The following is a 27,346-nucleotide window of genomic DNA, read 5'->3' as shown; positions in this document are numbered from 1 at the left end:
CACAGTACAGACCACAGTACAGACCACAGTATAGACCACAGTACAGACCACAGCAACATGTCACAACCTCACAGGTCCACAGGCCCACAGGTTCACAGTACAGACCACAGTACAGACCACAGTACAGACCTGGTATTTGTATCCCACGGCAGCTGAACTGCTGTAGAGTATGGAACTATGAATTCTAGACCAGAACTGATCCTCCAGATGGCTACTCCAGCTGGAGTTAGGGAAACTGGCCCGCAATCACAATGTGTTTGTTGTTGGAATGTTGTTGGAGGGAATAGGTTCTATAGGTAGGGAAGAAGAAGAAAAAAAGAACAATGAAGACGAGATCTAGGAATTAAGATGTTTGATGAGATGGGTAGGTATGTTGCCTGGCTGGTGTCAGTCAGACTGATAGGTACAGTGCATTTGGAAAGTGTTCAAGCCCTTACTTTTCTTATTCTAATTGATTTATATCCATAATGACTTGGCTGGTGTCGTCGACTGATAGGTATGTTTCCTGGCTGGTGTCAGTCAGACTGGTAGGTATGTTGCCTGGCTGGTGTCAGTCAGACTGGTAGGTATGTTTCCTGGCTGGTGTCAGTCAGACTGTATTGTTTCCTGGCTGGTGTCAGTCAGACTGGTAGGTATGTTGCCTGGCTGGTGTCAGTCAGACTGGTAGGTATGTTGCCTGGCTGGTGTCAGTCAGACTGGTAGGTATGTTGCCTGGCTGGTGTCAGTCAGACTGATAGGTACAGTGCTTTAATTTCAACCACCCCATTTTTAGTTACTCTTTTCTATTATTAATATCCCATACCTTGTGGCTGGTGTCAGTCAGACTGGTAGGTATGTTGCCTGGCTGGTGTCAGTCAGACTGGTAGGTATGTTTCCTGGCTGGTGTCAGTCAGACTGGTAGGTATGTTTCCTGGCTGGTGTCAGTCAGACTGGTAGGTATGTTTCCTGGCTGGTGTCCGTCAGACTGGTAGGTATGTTTCCTGGCTGGTGTCAGTCAGACTGGTAGGTATGTTGCCTGGCTGGTGTCAGTCAGACTGGTAGGTATGTTAACAGAAGAAAAGAAAGAGAAAATCAGGACAGAAGAAAAAGGATATCAAAGTGAAACAGTTCTCTAAAGACACAGGAGACAATAATACAAGAAACAACACTTCTGTAGCTTGTCAACTATGTGTCTGTCTATCCCTGTTCTCTCCTCTCTGCACAGGCCATACAAACGCTTCACACCGCGTGGCCGCTGCCACTCTAACCTGGTGGTCCCAGCGCGCACGACCCACGTGGAGTTCCAGGTCTCCGGCAGCCTCTGGAACTGCCGGTCTGCAGCCAACAAGGCTGAGTTCATCTCAGCCTATGCTACCCCTCCAGTCCCTAGACTTCCTGGCGCTGACGGAAACATGGATTACCACAGATAACACTGCTACTCCTACTGCTCTCTCTTCGTCTGCCCACGTGTTCTCGCATACCCCTAGAGCATCGAGCCAGCGGGGTGGTGGCACTGGAATCCTCATCTCTCCCAAGTGGACATTCTCTCTTTCTCCCCTGACCCATCTGTCTATCTCCTCATTTGAATTCCATGCTGTCACAGTTACCAGCCCTTTCAAGCTTAACATCCTTATCATTTATCGCCCTCCAGGTTCCCTTGGAGAGTTCATCAATGAGCTTGACGCCTTGATAAGTTCCTTTCCTGAGGATGGCTCACCTCTCACAGTTCTGGGTGACTTTAACCTCCCCACGTCTACCTTTGACTCATTCCTCTCTGCCTCCTTCTTTCCACTCCTCTCCTCTTTTGACCTCACCCTCTCACCTTCCCCCCCTACTCACAAGGCAGGCAATACGCTTGACCTCATCTTTACTAGATGCTGTTCTTCCACTAATCTCATTGCAACTCCCCTCCAAATCTCCGACCACTACCTTGTATCCTTTTCCCTCTTGCTCTCATCCAACACTTCTCACTCTGCCCCTACTCGGATGGTATTGCGCCGTCCCAACCTTCGCTCTCTCTCTCCCGCTACTCTCTCCTCTTCCATCCTATCATCTCTTCCCTCTGCTCAAACCTTCTCCAACCTATCTCCTGATTCTGCCTCCTCAACCCTCCTCTCCTCCCTTTCTGCATCCTTTGATTTTCTCTGTCCCCTATCCTCCAGGCCGGCTCGGTCCTCCCCTCCTGCTCCGTGGCTCGACGACTCACTACGAGCTCACAGAACAAGGCTCCGGGCAGCCGAGCGGAAATGGAGGAAAACTCGCCTCCCCTGCGCACCTGGCATCCTTTCACTCCCTCCTCTCTACATTCTCCTCTTCTGTCTCTGCTGCTAAAGCCACTTTCTACCACTCTAAATTCCAAGCATCTGCCTCTAACCCTAGGAAGCTCTTTGCTACCTTCTCCTCCCTCCTGAATCCTCCTCCCCCCTCCCCCCCTCCTCCCTCTCTGCGGATGACTTCGTCAACCATTTTGAAAAGAAGGTTGACGATATCCGATCCTCGTTTGCTAAGTCAAACGACACCGCTGGTCCTGCTCACACTGCCCTACCCTGTGCTTTGACCTCTTTCTCCCCTCTCTCTCCAGATGAAATCTCGCGTCTTGTGACGGCCGGCCGCCCAACAACCTGCCCACTTGACCCTATCCCCTCCTCTCTTCTCCAGACCATTTCCGGAGACCTTCTCCCCTTCCTCACCTCGCTCATCAACTCATCCTTGACCGCTGGCTACGTCCCTTCCGTCTTCAAGAGAGCGAGAGTTGCACCCCTTCTGAAAAAAACCTACACTCGATCCCTCCGATGTCAACAACTACAGACCAGTATCCCTTCTTTCTTTTCTCTCCAAAACTCTTGAACGTGCCGTCCTTGGCCAGCTCTCCTGCTATCTCTCTCAGAATGACCTTCTTGATCCTAATCAGTCAGGTTTCAAGACTGGGCATTCAACTGAGACTGCTCTTCTCTGTGTCACGGAGGCTCTCCGCACTGCTAAAGCTAACTCTCTCTCCTCTGCTCTCATCCTTCTAGACCTATCTGCTGCCTTTGATACTGTGAACCATCAGATCCTCCTCTCCACCCTCTCCGAGTTGGGCATCTCCGGCGCGGCCTACGCTTGGATTGCGTCCTACCTGACAGGTCGCTCCTACCAGGTGGCGTGGCGAGAATCTGTCTCCGCACCATGCGCTCTCACCACTGGTGTCCCACAGGGCTCTGTTCTAGGCCCTCTCCTATTCTCGCTATACACCAAGTCACTTGGCTCTGTCATATCCTCACATGGTCTCTCCTATCATTGCTATGCAGACGACACACAATTAATCTTCTCCTTTCCCCCTTCTGATAACCAGGCGGCGAATCGCATCTCTGCATGTCTGTCAGACATATCAGTGTGGATGACGGATCACCAGCTCAAGCTGAACCTCGGCAAGACGGAGCTGCTCTTCCTCCCGGGAAGGACTGCCCGTTCCATGATCTCGCCATCACGGTTGACAACTCCCTTGTGTCCTCCTCCCAGAGTGCTAAGAACCTTGGCGTGATCCTGGACAACACCCTGTCGTTCTCCACTAACATCAAGGCGGTGACCCGATCCTGTAGGTTCATGCTCTACAACATTCGCAGAGTACGACCCTGCCTCACACAGGAAGCGGCGCAGGTCCTAATCCAGGCACTTGTCATCTCCCGTCTGGATTACTGCAACTCGCTGTTGGCTGGGCTCCCTGCCTGTGCCATTAAACCCCTACAACTCATCCAGAACGCCGCAGCCCGTCTGGTGTTCAACCTTCCCAAGTTCTCTCACGTCACCCCGCTCCTCCGCTCTCTCCACTGGCTTCCAGTTGAAGCTCGCATCCGCTACAAGACCATGGTGATTGCCTACGGAGCTGTGAAGGGAACGGCACCTCCATACCTTCAGGCTCTGATCAGTCCCTACACCCAAACAAGGGCACTGCGTTCATCCACCACTGGCCTGCTGGCCCCCCTACCTCTGAGGAAGCACAGTTCCCGCTCAGCCCAGTCAAAACTGTTCGCTGCTCTGGCACCCCAATGGTGGAACAAGCTCCCTCACGACGCCAGGACAGCGGAGTCAATCACCACCTTCCGGAGACACCTGAAACCCCACCTCTTTAAGGAATACCTAGGATAGGATAAAGTAATCCTTCTAACCCCCCCCTTAAAAGATTTAGATGCACTATTGTAAAGTGGTTGTTCCACTGGATATCATAAGGTGAATGCACCATTTTGTAAGTCGCTCTGGATAAGAGCGTCTGCTAAATGTAAATGTATGTAAATGTATGTTGCCTGGCTGGTGTCAGTCAGACTGGTAGGTATGTTGCCTGGCTGGTGTCAGTCAGACTGGTAGGTATGTTGCCTGGCTGGTGTCAGTCAGACTGGTAGGTATGTTGCCTGGCTGGTGTCAGTCAGACTGGTAGGTATGTTGCCTGGCTGGTGTCAGTCAGACTGGTAGGTATGTTGCCTGGCTGGTGTCAGTCAGACTGGTAGGTATGTTGCCTGGCTGGTGTCAGTCAGACTGGTAGGTATGTTGCCTGGCTGGTGTCAGTCAGACTGGTAGGTATGTTGCCTGGCTGGTGTCAGTCAGACTGGTAGGTATGTAGAGAAGGAAACAAATACACATTACCAGTCAAAAGTTTGGACACACCTACTCATTCAAGGGTTTTTCTTTATTTTACTATTTTCTACATTGTAGAATAATAGTGAAGACATCAAAACTATGAAATAACACATATGGAATCATGTAGTAACCAAAAAAGTGTTAAACAAATCAAAATATATTTTATATTTGAGATTCTTCAAAGTAGACACCCTTTGCCTTCACTATTATTCTACAATGTAGAAAATAGTAAAAATTAAGAAACAAGTAGTATGAGGTGTCCAAACCTTTGACTGGTACTGTATATGGCAAGGTCAAAGGTCAAAGGTAATACATTTACAAAGAGGGAAAGACGAAGGAGGACGATCCATAGCAAACATAAAACTTTATTTCCAGGCTCTAGCTTTTCGCCTCATCCTAAAATTTGCTTTAAGACATGATTCTAGGGAGAAATATGGTGTCTCCTATTGCCATGGAAAAGGTGGTCTTCACTGATATATCCCTTAAAACTTCTTCAGGAGCGATGGGTCCCTTGCGGGACGGTTGAGCTAACGTAGGCTAATGCGATTAGCATGAGGTTGTAAGTAACATGAAACTTTCCCAGGACATAGACATATCTGATATTGGCAGAAAGCTTAAATTCTTGTTCATCTAACTGCACTGTCCAATTTACATTAGATATTACAGTGAAATAATACCATGCTATTGTTTGAGGAGAGTGCACAGTTTTGAAACATTAATTAACAAATGAGGCACATTTGGGCAGTCTTGATACAAACGTTTGAACAGAAATACAATGGTTCATTGGATCAGTCTAAAACGTACATGGACTGCCCCCATCTAGTGGCCAAAATCTAGATTGCACCTGGGCTGGAATAATACATTATGGCCTTTCTCTTGCATTTCAAAATGATGGTCCAAAACAAATACCCAACTTTTTTTTTCTTCTTTGTATTATCTTTTTACCAGATCTAATGTGTTATATTCTCCTACATTACTTTCACATTTCCACAAACGTCAGTGTTTCCTTTCAAATGATACCAAGACTATGCATATCCTTGCTTCAGAGCCTGAGCTACAGGCAGTTAGATTTGGGTATGTCATTTTAGGCGAAAATTGAAAAAAAGGGTCCGATCCTTACAATGTAATATGGTGTCTCCTATTGTCCTGGAAGAGGTGATCTCCATTGTATATCCCTTAATGTAAACTACACTTTGGTCCAATTATTGCTCACACAAGTTCTATTTGGCGCAAAATTGAAAAACGATGTAACTGGGAATCAAAATGGCCCATATTCCAATATTTCACAATAATGCCTTGTGATCTGGAGGGCAACCTTTTACATCCCCCCAATGGTCCAAATGTGTAATCCGTATCCTTGGCGATATCATGGAAAGTAATGGTTTGAGAACCTTCCAAGATTTTAAAGATACATTACCAAGCAACTCATTTTTTTTCTCGATATTTACAATTTACATAATCTATGCTGGCCTATGGAGTCTTTTAGGAAACCCAACTACCGAACCATCCACTGATGGGACTAATAAATAAGTTATCAGGGCTCCCGAAAGGACTGATGTCTGTAGTAAATAATCAACTTTTGGAAAAATCATATTCTGAGCTAGCCATTCAAAAAGTACGGTCCACAGATCTAATTGAATTGGAACCACGCTTTAACTGGAACAAAATATGGAAAAATATTGACTTTGGCATCCCATAATCCGAACCATCAATTTATACATTTTTAGTTTGTTCACAGTAAATACCAAGGAAACATTTTTACGATGAAATTGGCTTCAACTCCCAGCTGTTCAGTGTGTTCCATAAATCAGGTAGGCACATTCGTTCATTTGATGTGGGGAGTGACCTACAGTTAAATGCACTGGTGGAAAAAGTACCCAATCATCATACTTCAGTAAAAGTAAAGATACCTTAATAGAAAATTACTCAAGTAAAACTGAAAGTCACCCAGTAAAATACTAGAGTAAAAGTCAAAAAGTATTTGGTTTTAAATATACTTAAGTATAGTATCAAAAGTATATGTAATTGCTAAAATATACTTAAGTATCAAAAGTAAAAGTATAAATAATTTCAAATTCCTTATATAAAGCAAACCAGACGGCATAATTTTCTTGTTTTTTAAATTTACGGATAGCCAGTAAAAAAGTATATCATTTTCTATTGGAATGTAGTGAAGTAAAAGTAAAAGTAATCAAAAATATAAATAGTAAAGTAAAGTACAGATACCCACCCAAAAAATGACTTATTAAGTAGTACTTTCAAGTATTTTTTACTTAAGTACTTTTACACCACTGCTTAAATGCTGTTGGGGCAAAGTTACACAATTAATTCTCGAGAGTGCATGAATTTAAATATTCAATGCTTTCCTTCTATTATGTTTCTAATGAATGATAGCCTCTTGAATCTAAATCAGTCAGAGAAGTGACAACCACATCAGTCTTTTCCATTTAACCAGTTGATACACTAACTATTAGAAGTTATAATGGGGACTGGGGGGAATCTTTCTATGCATTTATTTGATTGTTGTTGTACCTGTAACTCCCACCTGAAAAATAAAAATGACAAAAAAACAAAAAGTTGGTCACCTAACTAAATAAATCACAGAAGCAATGTGGAACTTAAGAACTCTCAAAAAAGCCGAAGGTAACTATAAACGAATTAATCGTTTTAATTACTGTGAACGAATACAGAAACTGGTCAACAATAAAAGGTAATTAGTTACTTCAAAGTCTTGTCAAATAAAATATAATAAAATCTGGATTATTACAACCATTGAGTTATACCTGTTTACTACTGATTTATAAACTATATATCTATTAACAGTCTCAACAGCTTCTAAACTCTTAAACACATACATAGAAGGTATCTTAAAGGAATCAATTAAACACACAGAGGGTATCTTAAAGGAATCAATTAAACACACAGAGGGTATCTTAAAGGAATCAATTAAACACACAGAGGGTATCTTAAAGGAATCAATTAAACACACAGAGGGTATCTTAAAGGAACCAATTGCTAGCTATATGATGGCCCTTGATGTTTCAGTCATTATTTCAACCTCCTCCTATTTTGATTACATGTTCAGTAAAAAGTGTACTACAGGTAGCCTAGTGGTTAGAGCGTTCGTCAAGTAACCGAAAGGTTGCTGGCTCTAATCCCCGAGCTGACAAGGTAAAAATCTGTCATTCTCCCCCCTGAACAAGGCACTGTTTCCCCGGTCATTGTAAAATAAGAGTTTGTTCTTAAAACCTCTTACATCTAGATGTGCCGCTAGCGGAACGCCTCGCCAATATCCAATGATAGAGCATGGTGCGAATTACAAACTCCTCAAAAATCCCAAAACTTCAATTTTTCAAACATATGACTATTTTACACCATTTTAAAGACAAGACTCTCCTTTATCTAACCACATTGTCCGATTTCAAAAAGGCTTTACAACGAAAACAAAACATTAGATTATGTCAGGAGAGTACCCAGACAGAAATAATCAGACACCCATTTTTTAAGTTAGCATATAATGTCACAAAAACCAAAACCACAGCTAAATGCAGCACTAACCTTTGATGATCTTCATCAGATGACACTCCTAGGACATTATGTTATACAATACATGCATGTTTTGTTCAATCAAGTTCATATTTATATCAAAAAACAGCTTTTTACATTAGCATGTGACGTTCAGAACTAGCATACCCACCGAAAACTTCCGGTGAATTTACTAAATTACTCACGATAAACGTTCACAAAAAACAAAACAATTATTTTAAGAATTATAGATACAGAACTCCTTTATGCAATCGCGGTTTCCGATTTTAAAATAGCTTTTCGGTGAAAGCACATTTTGCAATATTCTGAGTAGATAGCCCGGCCAACATGGCTAGCTATTTTGACACCCACCAAGTTTGGCACTCACCAAACTAAGAAAAATTGGATTACCTTTGCTGTTCTTCGTCAGAATGGACTTCTACTTCAACACCCAATGTTGTTTTGGTTCTTGCGTTCAAGACACTATCTGAAGGGTGACGTGCCGGTGCGTATTGTGACAAAAAAATTCCAAATATTCCATTACCGTACTTCGAAGCATGTCAAACGCTGTTTAAAATCAATTTTTATGCAATTTTTCTCGTAAAATAGCGCTAATATTCCGACCGGGAGACCTTGTTTTCGTTCAAACACTGAAAATAGAAAATGGAGTCTTCACATGCACGCGCACGCCCGTGTCATTGTTCTCAGATCGACCACTTTCCAAAACCCCTACTGTTTTTCGCCCAGGGACTGCAGAGATCTCATTCCACGTTCTGGCGCCTTCTGAGAGCCTATGGGAGCCTTAGAAAATGTCACGTTACAGCAGAGATCCTCTATTTTCGATAAAGAGGCTATAGAAGGCCAAGAAATGGTCAGAGAGGGCACTTCCTGTATGGAATCTTCTCAGGTTTTGGCCTGCCATATGAGTTCTGTTATACTCACAGACACCATTCAAACAGTTTTAGAAACTTTAGGGTGTTTTCTATCCAAATAAAATAATTATATGCATATTCTAGTTTCTGTGCAGGAGTAATAACCAGATTAAATCGGGTACGTTTTTTATCCGGCTGTGAAAATACTGCCCCCTATCCTAAACAGGTTAACTGAGTTAAATAAAATAAAAATCTCTCATTATGTCCAGACACTCACTCACACTTTTGTTACTCACATTTCCTTTTAATCTTTTTCCATGAGGAGTCAATGGCTGCTCCCTTTCCCTACATGGTCCTATGGACCCTGGTCAAAACGTGTGTACTATATAGGGAATCGGGCCCCATTTGGGATGTGGTCATTCTCTTCGGTAGGCTATGGCAGTGGGCATGATCTATTGGGAAACAGTATATGTGATGTTTATATACACCTCATGATGTAACACGCACGTATGCGTCCATGTGCTTCTCTCTGAGTGTGTGTACATGCGCTGTGTGTGTGTGCGCTGTGTGTGTGTGTGTGTGTGTGTGTGTGTGTGTGTGTGTGTGTAGAGAGATTCAGAACATCTCTAGAATGTTGGTGACAGGTAAATCCAGGGTCTAGAGTTTTATTATCTGCTCTGTCAGCAGAGGGGGTATCTCATCCTAACCAAAACAAACATTAAATCCCCTCTTAGTAACCAAAGCTCTGACAGGTTAGTGGGGGGGGGTCAGTAGTCATACTCTGAGACGCTTCATGAATACTACCCATAATAGTCAGTAAATGAGCAGAGATTTGTTTTACTTTTGTCGCCATCTAGTGGTTGAAATCCTTCAGCTTCCGCCAGGTGGCGGAAGTCAGCAAACCGCAGGTCGACAACATGTCACGTTCCGTCTGTCAATGCAGAAGAAGAGAATGACGCATGCGCATTTCACTTCGGGACGTGATATTTGAAAGTTGTTGGTATTTTCCGAGTTGCATGATCAATCTTTAAAAAAAAACATCAGGTAGGTTTTCTCGCAACACTTGTACGAATTAATTTCTAGCTGTTTGATATGATTATTATCAGTTATTTTCGTACTGCAGCTTCTATCCACAACTTTCAGTGTTTGCAAGCTAGCCACTAGTTAGCTACCGGTAGCTAGCTACCTCGGTACTGCCCCAGTCTCCACATATATTCATAGGTTACCCTTCTTGTCTGTGCAGTAGGAAATGTACAGCCTTACCTATGGATCTCAGGTCTATGAAACGGGTTATCAGCCTAATCAATGACACCTACAGAATACAACTCTGAAGAGTTGTCACTTAGCTAGTAACGTTACTCCCATTTCACGGACCCTAGATACATAGGTAAGTCTGTACATTTCAATATGAATGTTCAATACACCATACTGGTGAGTTTAATGTGGCTCATTTCACATCGGTTTTACATTTCTGCGGTAAATGCTACGACGCTAATACAACTTTTTCCACAGTTGTAATGTGTTGGTGTCAGTGAGTAGGCTGATACCCCATTTCATGGACCCAAGATCCATAGGGAAGGCTGTACATTTTCAATATGAATTTCAATACGCAAAAATAGGATGTATTGTGAGGTTATTTCCCACAGTTAAAGTTCCCTTATATGAGCTACGACGCAAATATTTGTGTAAACTTCAGAATTGTAATCTGGGTGTCACCAAGTACACTGATACCCGAATCCATGGACACAAGAACCATAGGTAAAGCTGTACAGTACGATATAAGTATGCCCCCACTATAATTCTGTAGTCTAATACACCCACAATCAACAATCAACAAAACTGATTTAAAAAAAACTTTTGGTGTAAAAGGATTGTCTTTTGTTTAATTTATATAACAGTATTCCAACCTTGTTTAGCATTATCTAGCCCAAATATGGCATGATTACACTATTTGTATCCATTTGAATCACTTTCGATGGGGGACCTGAAGGCGAAACGCAAATTCCACTATTGTGTCTTATCCTTATTGTGGCTAGCTTCACACAGGTCTCTTCTCTAACTCACATGGCCCGGCTTCCCTATAGCGATATCATTTAGGTTTACGAGTGTTTTAAAGAAAGGCAGCGCTTTCTCCATTCAAATGTTACCTTTGCATTAGAATTGTTCCACTATACTGAGGATGGATCAGCTCCTACAGAGATACAGTATTATCACCTATGACTGCAAATATTGAGGCGAAGTATTGTAATGCTTATCCTATAATGCACTAAATCACGATTTAGCACGTCAACCTTTGCGCACATGTTACACATGATGAAATATATTGAGACAAAAAATTTGACAGTAGCCTACAATTAGCAAAATATAACTCAATACGATTTAAATATATAGGCTAAAAGTCTGTATTGTGTGTATCTTTTAATGCAGACATATTTTTTTAACCGTTCGCTTGTTTGTAACAATTGCAGAGTCATTGGCAACTTAGTATTTGTAGTCAACTTCGTCAGAGAGGAAGAAGCGAAGTGAGAGGGTTCACTCTCTCAGCTCGCCAAAATCTGTCCAAAATAAGCACAATGTGTTTCTATGTGCATGGAGTCAAGGAATCAATTATTTTGGAGTCAGCGAAGTCCTGTATGCAATACTTTCAGAAGTTAAATGAGAAGGAAATACAAACTTTGTGGAAGAATTCAGGTACAGTAATGTAGGACAGATCAGTAGTGGTAGTACAGGTCAGTAGTACAGGTCAGTAGTGGTAGAACAGGTCAGTAGTACAGGTCAGTAGTGGTAGTACAGGTCAGTAATGCTTAGCCATCTGAAAGGGACACACCATGAGACCCAAACCGTTGCTGGCAGCAGTGCAGTTGCGTTGTGAATTCACATTCACATTCTTATCATTAAAAAATAAATAAATGGCTGTTTAAATGTTTTTTAAAAAATCCATTTGTCACATCCCTAGTCGGAAGAAGTTTGGTCTGAATTGGATGTTTGGTAGTATATTTACTAAATATTATCTAAATTCTATTTATTAAAATGGCCAATTTGAATCAGTGAGCTTAATTTCCCCAAGGTAACATTTAATTTCCACAAAAGAAAATTTCAGAAATGCCAATCTTATGTGTTTCTAACTACAGAAACAATTTCAGAACAATCTAAACAATAGCTTGCTGAAATGACATGTAACAACAGTTTTTTTTGTTTTTTTTCCACGTACATATCTAATTTTCAATCGTTTCTTATCCAAATGACATATGTCTACCTGTAAACCCATGTTAGGTCATTGACCTACCCATTAGAATTGCCATTTTCCATTGCACTGATTTATACATGACTATTTCCTACTATTTCGTGTTCATTTCAATAGATCACTGTCCTGATGAGCTACAGGTCTACAGACAGGTGTTGTGGGGTTGTTTTTAAATATGTATCCTTTTACAGCTGTGGTAATTTATTCAGATCAAATGTTCTATAGCTCTACATCCAGATGGCTTTGAACTCCTAATACTGAAAAATATTTTAATATTGCACTTTCCTTTTTAATATACCTTCCACCAGGTGGAGCCATTGACCACAGGAGCTCTTACCCTGTGGGGCTATATTTTAAATGTTTTATCTACCCTTTATTTAACTAGGCAAGTCAGTTAAGAACAAATTATTATTGGGGTGGCAGGTATTCTAGTGGTTAGAGCGTTGGGCCAGTAACCGAAAGGTTGCAAGATCAAATCCCCGAGCTGACAAGGTAAAAATCTGTCGTTCTGCCCCTGAGCAAGGCAGTTAACCCACTGTTCCCCGGGCACCGAAAACGTGGAGGTCGATTAAGGCAGCCCCTACAGCACCTCTTTGATTCAGAGGGGTTGGGTTAAGTGCGGAAGACATATTTCAGTTGAATACATTCAGTTGTACAACTGACGAGGTGTCTCCATTTCCAAATATCTAAAATCCATCCATATTATTGAAACTGCAGTTATTTTGTACTTTTCCTATAGGCTCCTTCAACCATGTCGTCCAGATTAGGAGGTATGTCCTCTCCCATCTCCCCTGTCCTGTTCCTGACGGTAGACGGTGAACCCATGCGATTCTTCCTTCGTCCCGGCCCCACCAAGGTTTACCTGCAGCCCATCATCAAGGCAGGCGGAGGCCTGGTGTGCAGGGCCCAGGAGCCTGGGGCTTTCCTACTGATAGACCCAGAGGAGATGGGGTCCGTAACGGGTTCGGCAGCCCACTGGTACGTGTCCACCCAGTACATCCGGGACTGTATGGAGAAGAACCTGCAGCTGGAGGTGGAGGATTATCGCTTCAAGCCTGACAGCGTAACGGTAACTTCATATAGAGAAGGGTTCTCCCCAGGATATAGAGAAGGGTTCTCCCCAGGATATAGAGAAGGGTTCTCCCCAGGATATAGAGAAGGGTTCTCCCCAGGATTTAGAGAAGGGTTCTCCCCAGGATATAGAGAAGGGTTCTCCCCAGGATATAGAGAAAGGTTCTCTCCAGGATATAGAGAAGGGTTCTCTCCAGGATATAGAGAAGGGTTCTCTCCAGGATATAGAGAAGGGTTCTCCCCAGGATATAGAGAAGGGTTCTCTCCAGGATATAGAGAAGGGTTCTCCCCAGGATATAGAGAAGGGTTCTCCCCAGGATATAGAGAAGGGTTCTCCCCAGGATATAGAGAAGGGTTCTCGCCAGGATATAGAGAAGGGTTCTCCCCAGGATATAGAGAAGGGTTCTCCCCAGGATATAGAGAAGGGTTCTCCCCAGGATATAGAGAAGGGTTCTCCCCAGGATATAGAGAAGGGTTCTCTCCAGGATATAGAGAAGGGTTCTCCCCAGGATATAGAGAAGGGTTCTCCCCAGGATATAGAGAAGGGTTCTCCCCAGGATATAGAGAAGGGTTCTCGCCAGGATTTTTTTAACAAGGTGGTGGGTGGGGGATGCCGTAATTTAGAGTGAGCTCCAAAAATATTGGGACAGTGACACATTTTGTGTTGGTTTGGCTCTGTACTTCAGTACTTTGGATGATAAAATGACTGAGGTTAAAGTGCTGACTTATTTGATAGTATTTATAGTCATAGTCCCCCCCCATTTTAGGGGACCAAAGGTATTAGGACAAATTCACTTATGTGTATTAAAGTAGTCAAAAGTTTAGTATTTGGTCCCATATTCATAGCATACAATGACTACATCAAGCTGGTGACTGTACAAACTTGTTGGATGCATTTGCTGTTTGTTTCTAAACACTAATGCATTAACGTGGATGCTACCATTGTTACGGATAGTCCTGAATGAATCGTCAATAATGATGAGTGACAAAGTTACAGACACACAAATATCATACCCCCCCAAGACATGCTAACGTCTCTCCATTACAATAACAGGGGAGGTTAGCATTTTATATCATACCCCCAAGACATGCTAACCTCTCACCATTACAATAACAGGGGAGGTTAGCATTTTATATCATACCCCCAAGACATGCTAACCTCTCACCATTACAATAACAGGGGAGGTTAGCATTTTATATCATACCCCCAAGACATGCTAACCTCACACCATTACAATAACAGGGAGGGGTTAGCATTTTATATCATACCCCCAAGACATGCTAACCTCTCACCATTACAATAACAGGGGAGGTTAGCATTTTATATCATACCCCCAAGGACATGCTAACCTCTCACCATTACAATAACAGGGGAGGTTAGCATTTTATATCATACCCCCAAGACATGCTAACCTCTCACCATTACAATATCAGGGGAGGTTAGCATTTTATATCATACCCCCAAGACATGCTAATCTCTCACCATTACAATAACAGGGGAGGTTAGCATTTTATATCATAACCCCAAGACATGCTAACCTCTCACCATTACAATAACAGGGGAGGTTAGCATTTTATATCATACCCCCAAGACATGCTAACCTCTCAACATTACAATAACAGGGGAGGTTAGCATTTTATATCATACCCCCAAGGACATGCTAACCTCTCACCATTACAATAACAGGGGAGGTTAGCATTTTATATCATACCCCCAAGACATGCTAACCTCTCAACATTACAATAACAGGGGAGGTTAGCATTTTATATCGTACCCCCAAGACATGCTAACCTCTCACCATTACAATAACAGGGGAGGTTAGCATTTTATATCATACCGCCAAGGACATGCTAACCTCTCACCATTACAATAACAGGGGAGACTAGCATTTTATATCACACCCCCAAGACATGCTAACCTCTCACCATTACAATAACAGGGGAGGTTAGCATTTTATATCATACCCCCAAGACATGCTAACCTCTCACCATTACAATAACAGGGGAGGTTAGCATTTTATATCATACCCCCAAGGACATGCTAATCTCTCACCATTACAATAACAGGGGAGGTTAGCATTTTATATCATACCCCCAAGGACATGCTAATCTCTCACCATTACAATAACAGGGGAGGTTAGCATTTTATATCATACCCCCAAGGACATGCTAACCTCTCACCATTACAATAACAGGGGAGGTTAGCATTTTATATCGTACCCCCAAGACATGCTAACCTCTCACCATTACAATAACAGGGAGGGGTTAGCATTTTATATCATACCCCCAAGGACATGCTAACCTCTCACCATTACAATAACAGGGGAGACTAGCATTTTATATCACACCCCCAAGACATGCTAACCTCTCACCATTACAATAACAGGGGAGGTTAGCATTTTATATCATACCCCCAAGACATGCTAACCTCTCACCATTACAATAACAGGGGAGGTTAGCATTTTATATCATACCCCCAAGGACATGCTAATCTCTCACCATTACAATAACAGGGGAGGTTAGCATTTTATATCATACCCCCAAGACATGCTAACCTCTCACCATTACAATAACAGGGGAGGTTAGCATTTTATATCGTACCCCCAAGACATGCTAACCTCTCACCATTACAATAACAGGGAGGGTTAGCATTTTATATCATACCCCCAAGGACATGCTAACCTCTCACCATTACAATAACAGGGGAGGTTAGCATTTTATATCATACCACCAAGACATGCTAACCTCTCACCATTACAACAACAGGGGAGGTTAGCATTTTATATCATACCCCCAAGGACATGCTAACCTCTCACCATTACAATAACAGGGAGGGGTTAGCATTTTATATCATACCCCCAAGGACATGCTAACCTCTCACCATTATAATAACGGGCGGTTAGCATTTTTGGGGAGGTATGATATTTGTGCGTCTGTAACTTCCTCACTCATCATGATTTACGATTCATTCAGGATTATCCGTAATCATGGTAGCATCCACATTAATGTAGTCGTGTTTAGAAACATATTCTATGACAGTCTGCACTTTAACCTCATTGTCATTGCATCATTTAAAAGGGCTGGAGTAAAGAGCCAAACACAACAACAAAAAATTTGTCACTGTCCCAATATTTTTGGAACTCAATTGTTGTGTCATTGTGGAATGATACATGAATAAACTCTCTCCCTATGTACAGGTGAACGTCCAGACCAGGTCGGCGAAACAGAGCGTAGGTAGCAGGGGACGTATGGGCTACACTCTGGAGGAGGATAAGGCCATTATGACGTACATCTGTGAGCACAAGCGTGAGTCGCGAGGGAACAGGGTATGGCAGGAGATGGCGAAGAAGGGTCTGACCTGTCACAGCTGGCAGTCGATGAAGGACCGCTACCTTAAACAGCTCATTCACAGACAACCTGAGCCTCAGGACCGCAGGGGAAGGAAAACTGTCGCTACTGCTGCTGCTTCGGAGGAGAAAGGACGGAACTCGTCTGAGAAAGACATCCCACCACAGACCTCTTCACTTCAGAAAGACTCTCCACAGCCTGATATTATTATGCCGTTGGCCCAAGAGTCAGACGCCTCAAAGACTTCCTCTGAATCCGAACTCCCTCAGGCATCAACATCAGACACTGGTCTCCAACTCCCACAGATGTCCCCTCAGAAAGACCAGGCTCAGTGCTGTCCTGAAGGACCGGGAACAGAGGAACCAACTGTGGAACCAGAGAGAGATCCCTCGCCCCAGCTAGAGCCACCAGCCCAGTCTGACACCACAACACCCCAGCTGGTCCCTTCTAAGAGACTCCACCAGCCCTCTCCTCCTGGGGGCAAACGCACACATTCCCAGACTGAGGAGGCAGCAGCTACCCCGTCACTTAAAAGAGCCAGGTTAAATAGTGGAGCAGTGGCGGAGGTCCTGGAGAAAAGGGATTCAGCTGTTACGTCAGGTAGAGTTAGAGTTGAACAACTGATAGGACTACCCCTCTCTCTAGATCTCTCTGTCTCTCTCTCTCTACACTCTCTCTTTCACTTTCTCTCTGTCTTTGTCTCTCTCTGTTAGCTATAAAAATGTATTTTGTTCTTGCTTCAGGAGAGAAAGCAACAACCTCCAACACGACAGAGGGGCAGCTGGGAAAGAAAAAGTCCACCAAGCGAAAACTGGGCATCCTCGAGAGTGCAGTGAGAGAATTTGAGGGGTCAGATGAGGTATGATAATCTGTGACACCTAGGCTAGTTATTACACATGTAGGACCTAGAATCAGGAAGAACCCTGTCGTCCAATCTCTCATGTTTAGGACTTAGAATCAGGAAGAACCCTGTAGTTCAATCTCTCATGTTTAGGACCTAGAATCAGGAAGAATCCTGTCGTCCAATCTCTGATGTTTAGGACCTAGAATCAGGAAGAACCCTGTCGTCCAATCTCTGATGTTTAGGACCTAGAATCAGGAAGAACCCTGTCGTCCAATCTCTGATGTTTAGGACCTAGAATCAGGAAGAACCCTGTCGTCCAATCTCTGATGTTTAGGACTTAGAATCAGGAAGAACCCTGTCGTCCAATCTCTGATGTTTAGGACTTAGAATCAGGAAGAACCCTGTAGTTCAATCTCTGATGTTTAGGACTTAGAATCAGGAAGAACCCTGTCGTCCAATCTCTGATGTTTAGGACTTAGAATCAGGAAGAACCCTGTCGTCCAATCTCTCATGTTTAGGACCTAGAATCAGGAAGAACCCTGTCGTCCAATCTCTCATGTTTAGGACCTAGAATCAGGAAGAACCCTGTCGTCCAATCTCTGATGTTTAGGACCTAGAATCAGGAAGAACCCTGTCGTCCAATCTCTGATGTTTAGGACCTAGAATCAGGAAGAACCCTGTCGTCCAATCTCTGATGTTTAGGACTTAGAATCAGGAAGAACCCTGTAGTCCAATCTCTGATGTTTAGGACTTAGAATCAGGAAGAACCCTGTCGTCCAATCTCTGATGTTTAGGACTTAGAATCAGGAAGAACCCTGTAGTTCAATCTCTGATGTTTAGGACCTAGAATCAGGAAGAACCCTGTCGTCCAATCTCTGATGTTTAGGACTTAGAATCAGGAAGAACCCTGTCGTTCAATCTCTGATGTTTAGGACCTAGAATCAGGAAGAACTCTGGACAGATCGGGAAAACCTGTCCTCACTCATACTGAATACAAAAGCTGACTGTATTTATTGTTTAGCCTATTGAACATGGACCTGTATTAGAATGCCAGTGGGCTCCACTATTTAACCTGGCTCTTTTAAGTGACATGGAGGCTGCTGCCTCAGTCTGGGGATGTGTGTGTTTGCCCCCAGGAGGAGAGGGCTGGTGGAGTCTCTTAGTGCACAATGTAGCAAAAGGTTTTGCAACAGAAAATGAAAACAAACATTACTGTCTGTTTGGTTCCTAGTACTGACACTTGTTTCCCTTTCCTAGTCAGGGGATGAGGATGACGATGAAACTCCAGACCTGGCTGAGATTGCTGGCCCTCCCCTGCACTAGTCCCAGGACCAGGCCGGGAGAACCAGACACCAGTAGCTGCCACCCAGACAGAGAATAGCTCTGCTCAGATACAGCCCCAGCCTGCTGCCCGAGAGAAGAGCTCAGAGACCCAGCCTGAGAACCAACTACCTGAGGCCAGTGGTCCCTCAATGAGTGGGTCGGTCCCAAATGCACCTGCAACGAGTATCCATGTCCCGAAAGACCCTGCTATCCCGTCCACTTCTACGGTTCCTCACCTGTTCCTGTTTGAGCGTGACTCCCAACAGGTAAGAAGGGACAGACTCCATTGAGGTTTTTCAATAACTTTTTTAGCTTCAGTGATGCTGTTTTTATTAAACATTGTGTTTTTGGTTCTTTTCCCTTTTACTGTTTCTTGTTTGCTTTTACTTCTTATTATATAACTGTAAAATGTGCAGCGATTTATTTATTTATTTTTTAAATGCTTTGATTTTGTTTTGATACGATTTGAGGCGGAGGAAGAGGAGCCTTCCCAGCCCTTTACCCAACTCCAGCTCCAGGAGGCCAAGCAGCTGGTCCTCAGCCTGATGAGGGAATCCAAACTGGGGCTGGTCGCTGTCACCAAGGCACTCCTGAAAAACAGTGGAGATGTCTCCGCTGCCCTGAGAGACCCACTGATGATGCCTATTGTAGGTAGGTAACCCAGTGACTAAGGAGGTGGCGGTAAAGTTGCCGGTTTGAGTCCCAGATTGGGGAAAAAATGATGGTGATTTGATCTGAAAGGCTGCTGGGTTCAAATCCCCCAAAAAACATTGAGCAAGGCATTTAACCCATAACATGCGCTCTATTCAGGTTCGCTTCACTGTGGTTTGACCCTGTGTTTCTCTTACCTGTGTATGCTATGTAGGGGGTTAATGAACAGAAGACACGTATTGTTCACTGTAACATATGAACACTAAAGGTATATTGTATTATTGTAGGGAACAGGGTCCGGCAGGGCCCTCGATGGGAACGTCATGACGACCGCCTGCTGCTGTCAGCTGATCCTTCAGAACTCCAGAAAAAGTTTGGGGAAGAGGGAGTGGCCAAGAGGATGGCTTTCCTCGATGCAGAGTGACACTGGGGGGTTCAATAGTATGCGACGTTGTGAGACGGTTTGTTCTGAACAACACGTTTCTACCCCAAAAAATGATACGCACTGTTCTTCAACATTCTTTGAGGTATGATTGCTCCCGTTTGGTCGGTGTGGCCTGATCAATATGGGTTCGGCATTACCGTTTTAAATCGCAAGATTTCATGCAGCCAGCACACCATAAACAATCGCACTTCTGGGCTAACAATAATTACAATGTTGTTTCCTACTGAACGCATTCCTGTGTTGTATTAACCAAATAGATAAAAACAGGAAGGACTACCTTAGCCCTTGATCATGACTGGCATTTCTATTCTATTATAAAATAAGAGTCCTTGGACGAAGGCGTCTTCTGTACGGAAGAGTTTTGTTTAGAGTCCCGACGCTCGGTCTGAACATTTAACACGCATCGTTTGCGGTACGGTTTTGGAAGCATAAGGACTTTATCTTTCATATCAGCAAGAAGGCTAAATTGATACACACCTTTTGTAGGGTTAAGGTTCCCACATGGCCGTATTTCCATGTTATAGCACTAGTTTAGGGAAAACATACGGAAGACAGAGTGCTAATTAGTTATGGAAGATGACAAACATGTCGTCACTGAAAAATACTGTCTGCTGCAACTGTGTTGAAACAGTGTTATTTTGTGTATTTTGCATTTGTGAAATTATTTTGATGTGACATGAAAGTAGAGAACTTTATTTTTCTAGAACCGTACTGCAATTGAGAATCGATTCATGCTTAGTTGGAGTATTTGTCTGTTTTGTCTTCCAGAGCCACTTCACCTCTAAACAGAACATGTAATGCCATTGGACCATAAGGAATAACATTGGGCTCCTTTAGTCTATTGTTGGGCTAGGACTATCTGAACTTGCCCAATAAGAATAATAGTTATCAAAGTGTTATACAATTTTAAATCGTTGTCTTTCTTGACTCTGACATGAAATTTTTATTTTTATTGATTGTGGATCCTAATATGACTGTACAGTATGTGCTTCAGGAAATGCCTAGCCTTTGATCTTTATTCTGTTCCATTACATTGCACACTAATCATTGGAGAAGAGGCGTCTTCTGTAATGGGGGGGTTTTGTTAAGTGCCCCCCCCCCGACACTCGGTCTGAACATTAACACGCATAGCTTGCGGTACGGTTTTGGAAGCATAAGGACCTTACCTTTAAAAAAAAAAAAAAAAAGTTGAATTGATACACACTGTTATAGGGTTAGGGTTCCCACATTGCCATATTTCCATGTTACAGAGCTTGTTTACGGAAGACAGAGTGGACTACTTGTGTTAATTCAATATCTTCATCGTCTGTGTGTAAACGATGGACGCCACACACGTGTTGTCACTATAAAATATGGCCGGATGCAACTGTGTTAAAACAGTGTACTTTAAGTGTGTATTTTGAAATTGTGAAATTATTTTTGATGTGATGTGAAAGTAGTGGGATTTATTTTTCTAAAACCGTACCGCAATTGAGAATCGATTCACGTTTAGATGGAGTATTTGGCTGTTTTGGTTTCCAGAGCCACTTCACCTTTAACAGAACCTGTAAGGTCCTTGGACTAAGGAGTAACATTGGGCTCATTATAGTCAGTCCATTATTGGGCTAGGAAATGCCATGTCCCATGTAAGATAGTACATTTTAACTTGTAATATTTTAACTTTTGTAATGTGTCTGTTTGGAATTCAAAATGTCCTATTTTTTTTGCAATATTAAACATGCTACATATGTGAAATATACTGTATGCATATGATGATTTGTGACAATCTGCCATTGTAATAAAATAACTGATGTAATTCGCTTCATAAGTAATCTAATTTGCTTAATTCCTGCAGCCAATTTAGTGATAATATGCATTTTGAGAATATTTAGTAGCTTGTGCAAAATATATGACAAATGGCAACCATACACAATACATCACACTACCATGTCATTTTTGGACCACTATTTACTACCCCGACTGAATATATCTCATCAGCCCATTCGCGTTCTGCAATGAGATCTATTTTGGACCAGCTGGTACTCCGTAACTTCGAATCGCTTGACAATAATAGGATTGTTAAAACATTTAAAGGGGGGAGTGAGAGTCTGGGTGCATAACCGCACAATTACTGGAAATATTGTCCAAACAAGCATCATTTATATTTCAATACATGTTTTTTTTTTTTGTGGAGATCTTTGAGTTGTTGAAAGGGAACCGGGTAAGTGTTAAACCAGCCAGCTTACTTACCACTTAGCAGCTAACGTTAGCAAGCCAATACAGACAGCGGTCCAGCGGAGCGGCAATGATGGCTGTCACTGCCCATGGAACCAAGGGTTGATCGTGCACTGCAAATGCCTGCAAATATAACCGACAACAAAGATCGTTAAATAATCAGAGGCTAACGTACTTTATCAGTGCTGTAGCCAGCCACTCGTTTTTTTTTATGTTTGCGTATTCACATAGCTACTGTAGCTAGCTGTTTTATTGATGTGAGTGTTTTCTGTGCACAACCGCACAATCCTTAGCAACTAGCTAGCAAGCTAACGTTGTTTGCAGCCTGGATACAACACCTTGCTAACTAGCAACTAGGTACAATAACTTTAATGTATGGCTAGTCAATGTGTCATCTATTTGCACTACGGTCGTGATTTGGTTAGCTTAACTATAAAGTATTTTAGTTAGCTAACGTTGCACCAGGCAGTTACTTAGCTTGGCTAGCTAACGTTAGATTTACTATCCTACAGTACCACCACAATCTCATTGGCTATCTAACGTTAGCAAGCTAGCTAGCAACAGTAGCCTCTCCTCAGTCTGAAATGTGCTTGCCTTGCGAGTTAGCAAGCTAACGTTAACGAACGTTACTGTAATTGTCTTGTACAGTGTGTCTGCCTACGCCCTATTCTATTCCCTATACACTTACATACCTGCTGTGTACGTACGCGTTGTGTACACTCCAACACACAATTGTATTGCATTGTAGTACAGGTGTAACGGTTGTTGTTTTTCAAAATATGGAGGAAACGTTACTGCTCTTAATTCCACATATGTAGCTACCTAGTTAATATAACAAAATTCTCAACTCCATTCCATGCAACGTTTTAACATTGGTAATACGATGTTAACTAACTTAAGAGTAGAGCAAATGTTTAGTCAGTGTCACCCAACCCAGGCGTAGTTCCCAGGAGCCCCTCTTTATGAGAGCATTATTTATGCATTTCAGTATGTTCGACCCAAATGGCACCCTATTCTCTATAATAGTGCACTCCATTTGCCCATAGCCCTGCCGTCCCTGGTCAAAAGTAGTGCAATATATAGGGAATAGGGTGCCGTTTGAGACGCACTATGTATGTTTTTCTCAGTATGCAACAAGGTGGTTTATTATTGGTGTGTGGTGGTCTTTTCCTAGCCGTGCATGGGTCAACGTCGGCAGGTAACCCCATCTCCTGACCATCCCACTGAGGCAGAATGAGTTCTAAGGGGGGAGGAAGCACAGCCCTGACCCGACGAAACTACAGACTGGCCTCCGACACAGACAAGCCCAAAGTCACAGGTGAGGAGATGGGGGAGCAGGGATGAGACGACAAGGGAGGGAGAGATGGATGGGCAAAAGTCTAGTCAGGTGAGGAGAGGTGGAGCAGGAATGAGTGGAGAGGACAAGGGAGGGAGAGATGGATGGGCAAAAGTCTAGTCAGGTGAGGAGAGGTGGAGCAGGAATGAGAGGTGGAGCAGGAATGAGTGGAGAGGACAAGGGAGGGAGAGATGGATGGGCAAAAGTCTAGTCAGGTGAGGAGAGGTGGAGCAGGCATGAGAGGACAAGGGAGGGAGAGATGGATGGGCAAAAGTCAAGTCAGGTGAGAAGAGGCAGAGCAGGAATGAGAGGAGAGGACAAGGGAGGGAGGAAGGGATGGATGGAAGGACAAAAGTCAAGTCAGGTGAGGAGTGGTATCGGAGGGAGGAAAAAGGTTTTTAAAGGAGAGGGATGGATGGATGGATGGATAGATGGTGAAAGGACAGACAGTAGCCTGGTCCCCGATCTGTTTTTGTTGTCATGCCAACTCCTATGGTCATTGTTTCAGGCGAATATGACCATTGGAGTTGACAAGACAGCTGATCAGATACTGTTCTGGAACCAGCCTAGTAGACCTCCATCTTGTTCTCACATTCTTTCCCCATTAGACTTGGTCTCTGTCTTTCTCGGGTATTGTTAGAACACTTAGTGGCTCTATTATACATCAACATATTCTGTCTTGTTTATTGTGGTCGGCACCATTTTCAACAGGTCAAGTTCCTGGTACATTTACTTGGAGGATAAAGGTTATTCTGTCGTCTCTCTCTCTCTCTCTCTCTCTCTCTCTCTCAGGTATTGTGAATGAGAAATTACTGAGCGACTACCTACACCATGTATTTCCTGCCTCTCACCTTCCACGCCCCCCGCTGGCTTCCCTCAGGTATCTGTCTGACTCTTGTCTACAACTCTTCTGTTCTACCAATGTCTACTACTCTCAGAGGGGAGGTTTCCCTGGAAAAAGCTTTTTAAATGGAGATTCCCAATTGAGAATGTTTTTTAGTCTAAGATTAGGCTTAATCTGTTTCTTGGGAACTGGCCCTTGTAGTGTGTTTACTCTTTGGTTGTGATGCGTGTGCCATAGAAATAAAATCTGTGATTTCTATGATTCTATTTCTATGGTTGTGTGTGTGTGTTAAGGAAATATGCTACATCAACAGATGCTATTGAGTGTTTATTACTCTATGACCTTTTAGATTTCAGTGATCCTGCAATGTCCCTTAATAACAAACCATATTACCACACATGTGGCATGGTGCCCTTCTTGGTAGCAATCTCAGTTTGCGTCTCAAATGACACCTGGCCTATTCCCTAGGTAGTGCACTCCTTTTGACCGTGGGCTCTGGGGCCATATCAAGCGTCTCAGAGTAGGAGTGCTGTTCTAGGATCAGGTACCCCCCCCCCGTCTGTCCATGTCATATAATTAGTTGTGATCAATACGTTTTTTTTCTGCATCAAAAAGGGGTTTAGCTGGTGGACTTGGCAATGAGCACGTTCGGCCTGTCGGCGTGGCTGAACTAGAGAATTTTAGGCCCCTATTTTGGTGGCATAAATAAATGTTAGAATTTTTATGCCAGTTTTCTGAAATGTTAGACATTTCTCCGTGGAGGAAATTTTGCAGTTTTAAAATACATTTTCTGCAGTTCTATGCATTTTTGCCATGGCTTTTGCTCAAACATAATAACAAAATCAATACTGCTAAATTGATTGTTTTTGGACATTTCAATTCTCCCTGACTGTTTAACTTCTATTTTTGTAATTGTAAGTTCTCAAAGTTTATATTATAAAAAAACACATATAGGTCAAAAACACACAGGTCAATAATTTCTGTAGAAAAATGTTTGTTTTTTTACCTTCCAAATTCCGTCGTATCCAATTGGTAGTTAGTCTTGTCTCACCACTGCAACTCACGTACGGACTCGGGAGAGGCGACGGTCGAGAGCCTTGTGTCCTCCGAAATAACCAAACCAAGCGGCACTGCTTCTTTGACACAATACCCACTTAACCCGGAAGCCAGTATCACCAATGTGTCGGAGGAAACACCCGAGCAACCGTGTCAGCGTGCACTGTGCCCGGCCCGCCACAGGAGTCACTAGAGCGCGATGGGACAAGGACACCCCTGCCTGACAAACCCTCCCCTAACCCAGATGACGCTGGGCCAATTGTGCGCCTCCCCCATGGGTCTCCCGGCAGCGACAGAGCCTGGACTCGAATCCAGAATCTCTAGTTGCACAGGTAGCATAGCGATGCAGGACCTTAGACCACTGCACCACTCGGGAGGCCCACCTAGGTCAATTTCTACATACTTTTTTTTTTTGTTGTTTAAGTTTACACACTGAAGCATTTTTCCATCCCGAAAATGTGTAATTAAATATAATTTTTTTAACTGTTAGGATAAAGGCGACCCGATTTAAATAAAAAATAAATAAAGAAATAAAAAACCGCTTATGCAGCCCGACTAAGGATTTCAATGGTAGAAAAAAATCCCTGATCTAAAAGGCAAAACTGATCTTAAATCGGCACTACTACTTAGAGACACTTGATACTTATGGCCCCAGGTCACTGCATAGGGATTAGAGTGACATTTGTGAAGCAACCCCAGTCCTTTTCCAGTTTGTTTTCAAAGCAGCCTAGTAGTGCTATGTTTTATCTAGTGTTAGGATGAAGCAACAGTTTTAGCTGTTGAAAGTAACGTTGATGTGTGTTACATCATAGAGGCATGGAGCAACTGATCCATGTCTCCACCGAACTTCAAATAGTAGGTTTTCTTTTCAAGTCTTTTTTAATTTTTTTAACCTTGCTGAATTGAGTTTGCCTGGCGCAATGGAACCAATGGAAATGGTCCCTCGGCTACCTCATTCCATCAGGCTATCAAGCGAAAGCAAACGCTCCCAAGTAAAAAAAAAAAAAAATATTGGGGGGAAAAAACGGATACAGTTTGAACCCATGTGTCCCCATTCCCCAGTAGTCCAGGGGGCTCAGCGTCGGGTTTCACCCCCCCACGCCGCGGCTCTATAGATAGGGTATGAAGACAGACCAGGAGGAAAGATGAACTGCCTCTAACACTACTTGTTGATGAGGATACGTTGCTTCTTGTTCTCTGGATTCCATTTTGCCAAGTGTCCCTCGTAATTCCTGCATAGATAAAGGTTAAATAAGATAATGTCACAACCAGTGATACACGGGTTCACTCATAACCCGCAGTCCCCGTGGTTATATCCGCAGAGCGGTTGTGTCTTGGGTCATGAAATATTGTGTGGATGAAGGGTGGCGGGTGGGTTGAATAAAGAGATAACAACAATACCTTAAACATCCATCCATTTTGTAGTTATTGTGTAATGTATCTGCCATTAGAGCCTAATAGGCTATACACGCCAAGGCTTTTGGGAACTTGGGCAGCAAAAGTTAACGTCGATCCACTGAGGCAAGAAGGGCAATGTCTGAGTTGAATTCAATAAGAGAAACGTTGTGAAATGGAGAGTTTAATACAACTTGAAGGGAGGGCCAGAACATCATGTTTGGGAAAGATTTGGTGAAGTGGTAAAAGAGATTGATAGCTGTGTTGGCTGTTTTATGTGTGATTATTGTGTGAGGCACAAGACGGGGACTTCCCTTGATGTGCCATATTTGAACTCTGGCCTACTGTTCAGATGGGTTAATTGGAATAGTAACCTTTCTGAAGTCTTGACACTGACTGTAGTTCTATAACCTCTCACATAGTCTAATATAATATAAACTCCTGTAGAATTAAGTATTTATTGATGTAAAATGAGTCCGGAGTGGAGAAATTATTTCTTTCAGCGCTTCAGTTATCTTTATCAGCATCATAAAAGCTGATAGTATTTCAACCACAGTTTGCACCTTTACAGACGGCCCCTATCTT

The 27,346-nt window shown here is 43.0% G+C and overlaps 2 protein-coding genes across 3 annotated transcripts in view; both read left to right on the top strand.

Annotated features, from left to right (window-relative positions):
* The first annotated feature begins 9,929 nt into the window (after positions 1 to 9,929).
* terf2ip (telomeric repeat binding factor 2, interacting protein) lies at positions 9,930 to 21,711 on the top strand. The gene is made up of 8 exons (XM_045705324.1): positions 9,930 to 10,034; positions 12,974 to 13,303; positions 16,503 to 17,253; positions 17,397 to 17,512; positions 18,755 to 18,799; positions 18,889 to 19,086; positions 19,291 to 19,471; positions 19,759 to 21,711. The coding sequence occupies exons 2-8, from the start codon at positions 12,986 to 12,988 to the stop codon at positions 19,893 to 19,895; spliced, it is 1,746 nt and encodes a 581-aa protein (XP_045561280.1). The 5' UTR covers positions 9,930 to 10,034; positions 12,974 to 12,985; the 3' UTR covers positions 19,896 to 21,711.
* A 215-nt stretch (positions 21,712 to 21,926) lies between these two features.
* rnf123 (ring finger protein 123) overlaps positions 21,927 to 27,346 on the top strand; it is a 270,077-nt gene continuing 264,657 nt past the window's right edge. The window contains exons 1-3 of one of the 2 annotated variants that reach the window (XM_014168342.2): positions 21,927 to 22,116; positions 23,305 to 23,448; positions 24,259 to 24,346. In XM_014168342.2, coding sequence (XP_014023817.1) covers positions 23,364 to 23,448; positions 24,259 to 24,346 — 173 coding nt within the window. In that variant the 5' untranslated portion in view covers positions 21,927 to 22,116; positions 23,305 to 23,363. Of the gene's footprint in view, positions 22,117 to 22,199; positions 22,488 to 23,304; positions 23,449 to 24,258; positions 24,347 to 27,346 lie in introns of those variants that run through there. The other variant, XM_014168343.2, reaches the window with a different exon arrangement.

Source organism: Salmo salar, chromosome ssa22 (assembly GCF_905237065.1).
Source record: "Salmo salar chromosome ssa22, Ssal_v3.1, whole genome shotgun sequence".
Classification (NCBI taxonomy): Eukaryota; Metazoa; Chordata; class Actinopteri; order Salmoniformes; family Salmonidae; genus Salmo; species Salmo salar.
Note: the sequence above shows the minus strand (reverse complement) of the source record. Positions and strands in the feature narration are given on the sequence as shown.

Bases quoted from the DNA above. Each gene is read 5' to 3' on its own strand.
- terf2ip (XM_045705324.1), top strand. From the start codon at position 12,986: ATGTCGTCCAGATTAGGAGGTATGTCCTCTCCCATCTCCCCTGTCCTG. The intron at 17,254-17,396 runs GTAGAGTTAGAG...TTCTTGCTTCAG, and splicing joins GGATTCAGCTGTTACGTCAG to GAGAGAAAGCAACAACCTCC. The intron at 18,800-18,888 runs GCTGGCCCTCCC...AGCTCTGCTCAG, and splicing joins CTCCAGACCTGGCTGAGATT to ATACAGCCCCAGCCTGCTGC.